General features: G+C 46.8%; 1 protein-coding gene across 1 annotated transcript; it reads right to left on the reverse strand.

Annotated features, from left to right (window-relative positions):
• Positions 1-428: 428 nt before the first annotated feature.
• Positions 429-2,390, reverse strand: LOC127750225 (uncharacterized). Its single transcript, XM_052271238.1, has 6 exons — positions 2,129-2,390; positions 1,571-1,749; positions 1,304-1,489; positions 974-1,234; positions 764-886; positions 429-680 (listed from the first exon to the last, which is right to left on the reverse strand). The coding sequence occupies exons 1-6, from the start codon at positions 2,139-2,141 to the stop codon at positions 429-431; spliced, it is 1,014 nt and encodes a 337-aa protein (XP_052127198.1). The 5' UTR covers positions 2,142-2,390.
• Between the last annotated feature and the right edge of the window lie 2,054 nt (positions 2,391-4,444).

Below are 4,444 nucleotides of genomic sequence, written 5' to 3' on the forward strand. Positions count from 1 at the left end.
TCAATAAGATTCAAAAATTATTCAAAATTGCCACAAAAAATAAACCTTTGGTCCAATGATTAAACAGTAACTGTTTCTAAGGTCAATAAAAAATAAAGTATGACAACCTTACATCAATAAGTTGTATAAGAACACAAAACCCATCAGCAGCTGCACTTGTAGATGTCATCTCTATAAGTGTGTGCTGATAGAAAAAAAAATTGCAAACTGCAAACCTTTTTAACGAGTCATCTTTAGATTACGTACAAAACCAATGACTTCCTTCATAACAAGAGTGTTGGCTCGGATAAGAGCCTTTACATGATCCGTATCAGCATCAGGCCCAGGCTGAGCCTCATACTGCATTGGGGAGACTACAGCATTCTTTTTAAGCAGCCTGCGTTTAGCTGCCAGTGGTAGTCCAGATCCTCTGAGAGAAGTCTGATACATCAGTTGATAAGGACTCTGGGGGAGAAGGGGATAAATAGGGATAAATTACAATCAAAACTAAGAGGACTAGTACACATGAAACTAGCAAAGTACAATACATATAGTAATGAGAAACTTACATCACTTAAGGTGACAACATCATCACTGTCCTCTTGTTTCACTGCGGCATAAGTCTGCTGCTTGGAGTCATCATCAGAATCTGTGAGATATATTATTTCACTGGCCTCTCCTTTCACCTCCTGCTTCAAACGCTGGAATCAGTGGAAAAAAAAAGGTGGTGAAATTATTCCAAGAGGTTGAGTGGCGAAACATTAGGACAGTTTTTAAAACATACCGGCAGAGCTGCAGCACCAAGTAGGTCCTCCTCTGCCTCCTCTTTCACAAACAGGGACGCTCCAATCCACTGGTCATCATTAAGGGGCGACCAATGCCCAACATCATTGCCATCCACAAGAAACTGAAAGGAAGAGTGGGACATGAGATAAAAAGTGGTCAGAGCACACAAGATCTGCGCAACTTAAATGACAATGGCCTAATGGCTCACCTCCAGGGGTGCATCAAATTCAACAGCAACAGGCAACACGAGGGGTGCAGCTGCATTCACTGCCTCTTGAGGTGCAGGTAACACAAGGGGTGCAGGCAACACGTGGGGTGCAGCTGCATTCACTGCATCTTGAGGTGCAGGCAACACAAGGGGTGCAGCTGCATTCACTGCATCTTGAGGTGCAGGCAACACGAGGGGTGCAGCTGCATTCACTGCATCTTCAGGTGCAGCAGCACGGTCCCGTGCAAGATTTAGCTGAATCTTGACAAAGAAAAATGACAGGAATAATGCAAAGACTGTCAAAGGACACTGAATTGTAGCCATACGTACCTGCAGAGGATTCGGACACCCTGTTCCCAAAGCAGCCGTTGTTCCGGTTAAATTGATAACCTTCTGGTGAAGCTCTGACAATTTCAGACCAGCTACATTTGCTGATGGGCCCCCACCAGTCCTTTGGCGATATGCGTTTTTTAAACGTAGTGCTTGGCGGGCACGGCCTCTCAGTCCAATCCAGGCCTACAAAACAATAATAGAAATTTATATGATTTACTAAGAAAATCGGCACGCTTGTTTGGCAATAATATAACAAATACATACTGCATGCCACTTCTCCCCAGTCTTCTGACAACCTGGAATTTTGTTGAGTTCAATGGCGATTGCCTCCCACTTTGCTGGTACTCTGACGACTCCACCTGGAGCTAAGAACTGTGTATGCAGAAGCTCCTTATCTCCTGCAATGAGCTGCAGTAGTTTCGACCACTGAGCATCAGAAGGCCCTAAACAAGAACAAAAACATTTGAGTTTTTTTAACATAAAAGGAACTATTTTCGGAGGAATCGGTATTTCGCCTAAGCCTCTTAGGACCGTGATGTAAGTTAGGTTATGGACATAGAACAAAATATCTCATTTGAGAAGTATGTGTCCCACAATAGGCACATTCATGAGCATGAATGACGGTGATTTGATTGAAGTTGAGGTTAAATTAATAATCATTTAGAAGACACATCTGCCCATTAGGATGACTGTAGGAACAAACTTCAGACCTAGCAATAGGACACGGATTGTCGTTTCAGCAAATCACACAGGAAAAACTCCATTCCGAAACTTCATTTGAAAGGAAACAAAACTCCACTCGAACTACAGTAAGTCACTTACCCATTTCACGCATTTCCACAGATCGCAATTCACAACACGAGGCAGCAGAGTACAAGATCCAATGTTGCCGGCTTACGAGAACATGCACGCGCCAACGCCAACGGCTAGGCTACTCTCGAAACACGAAACACCCACGGGCACGAACCGAAGGCAGAGCCGAGGCGGCCGAAGCCGAAGCCGTTGCCGAACCGATGAGCGTCCCCGATCAGTACCACGCCCGACGCGCCGGTGCCGACCCACGCGAGGCCCCCTCTCCCGTCTACCTCCCCTTGAGCGCTCTCCGGAATCAGTCTGCAGCCGAGCCGAGCGCTCTCGTCGCATCCAGCCGGCGGTCAACTCTCGTCCTCCCCGCCCCACCAGCCCCTCCCCCTCAGCTTTGGCGCTCGGCGCGTTGCAACCTGTCGACAGACTGTTTGTTTACACCCGCACCGTACCGTCCTCGCAGTTTAGTTTAAAAAGTGCTAGTGTTTTATTCTCGTATTTGTCGCGTGGGACTCGACAAGAACAATAATTATGAAAAAGATTACAAGCTTTTTCGCGCGTGCGAAGGCGCCTATAACTAGAAGCCCACAACTGCAACAGCAACAGCCGGCCGCGGCCGCGGCGGAAGGTAAACAGTTTATAGTTTATAGGTTATGCGGAATCATTAGCATGCTTACTTTGGTGCACTGTTACTGTTAGCGTACCCATAATTCTTTTCTTTAAGAGCGGTTTGTTTCGCCTTTATCAGTCAGAGCTCCGACACCGACAAACTCAAACTCAGAGCCAGAGACAAATGCTACTGCTTTGAAGCGTGTGCGTGCGGTGACTGTGACTGAATCAGACCTGGATGATGCAGACGCGGGCGATCCTGTTGAAGGGGCAGTAGCGGAGCCAGCACCCAAGAGGCCTTGCTCTCGTAAGTTGTCGTAGTGCTTTTTTTTTCGCTCCCAGTTTTAAATCTGAGAGGCCACTGCTTTGATGGTGCGGCCGCCATGTCTGGCCGCCTAAAAGGAGTGCAAAAACTTTTAACAGACGATCAACCGAAATCTATATTTGTGCACTGCTCTAATCATTCTCTAGATTTGGTAATTCAAGAGCTAGCAAAGAAATGTGAGCTAATTTCTAACAGTATTTCTCTAGTTAAGGACGTCTCAAATGCTATCCTCGAGTCTTCCAAACGTAAGTCCATCAATGCAAATTTAGTCTTAAAGCCATGCCATGGAAATGACCAGGACCAAGCGCTCAAACCGAAGCGTCTAATTGCACTATGCCCTACAAGATGGTGTGTCCGAGCAAAAGCAATGAAGCGCTTTGTTGAAAATTATGCGAGAGTTCGAGAAACACTTAATGTCATGCTTGATGACGAATCCTGCAACTTTTCGGACGACCGTAGGGCAACTCTTCGTGGCTACCAAACCAAGATGGGTGAGTTTTCGACACTGCTTGCTCTTAATATTGCCATGGCAATTTGTGAACCGGCCGAGCGCCTCGCAACAGTTTTGCAAAGTGTCAATTATACTGCAACTGGAGCGCAGCAGTCTGCACGGGCGTTCCGGGATGTGTACGCTTTCATGGGCAAACCGGACTTCAATCGCATCTGGGAAGCCACCGAAAATGCCGACAGAGAAGAAAAAAAGGAACCATGAATACTCAGCCTCGTTTGCGTGCACCACTTAAACGCCTAGGAGAGATTGGCAAAAAAGCACCAGCAGCGCAACTCTCTCTAACGGAAAGACTGCGGCAGAAATTCATTTCCATCCTAGACTGGTCTAGGAGCGAGCTTGAACGGAGGTTTGAACAGCCTGGTATGAACCGTCTGGCAGAGCTCGAGAGTATTTCACTGGATCATGCCAAAACAGAGGACTGGTCACGTAATGATCTCCACGCAGCACTGGGCCTGCATGCCACTGACTTCGATGTAAACTCGCTTCTTGTACAACTTCAGATAGCCAAAAAAGCAGTGCCCAGCGCCAAAACTGTTTGTGAATACGCTGAGAATCTGGCCAGCCTTCCTAAAATTGCCAGGGAAATGATAGAGCAAGTGGAAAGGCTCGTCATTTTAATTCTCACAGTTCCTGCTACCTCCACTTCGTGTGAGCGGTCCCTGAGTGCCCTCAATCGGCTTGGCAGCTACCTTCGGCTTCCTATGAAGCAAAGCCGACTGACACATCTTGCTATTCTGCATGTCCACAGAGATGAAGCATGAAAATTTCGTCCGTTTTGCTCTATCTCGCACCGTTTGGGTGCTAGGGATCATATCTTGGCGAAAATAAGGTGAAAACGACAAAATGGTCTATTAAATCGTAAAATTTAACTCGTCTGGGGTGTCAGCGC

The sequence above is a fragment of the Frankliniella occidentalis genome, unplaced genomic scaffold, assembly GCF_000697945.3.
Source record: "Frankliniella occidentalis isolate FOCC.00 unplaced genomic scaffold, Focc_3.1 Scaffold155, whole genome shotgun sequence".
Lineage (NCBI taxonomy): Eukaryota > Metazoa > Arthropoda > Insecta > Thysanoptera > Thripidae > Frankliniella > Frankliniella occidentalis.

Excerpts from the sequence above, each read along its gene's own strand:
- LOC127750225 (XM_052271238.1), bottom strand. Across the intron at positions 887-973 it reads AATTTGATGCACCCCTGGAG|TTTCTTGTGGATGGCAATGA; the intron begins GTGAGCCATTAG and ends TCTTCCTTTCAG. Across the intron at positions 681-763 it reads TTGGTGCTGCAGCTCTGCCG|CGTTTGAAGCAGGAGGTGAA; the intron begins GTATGTTTTAAA and ends CACTGATTCCAG.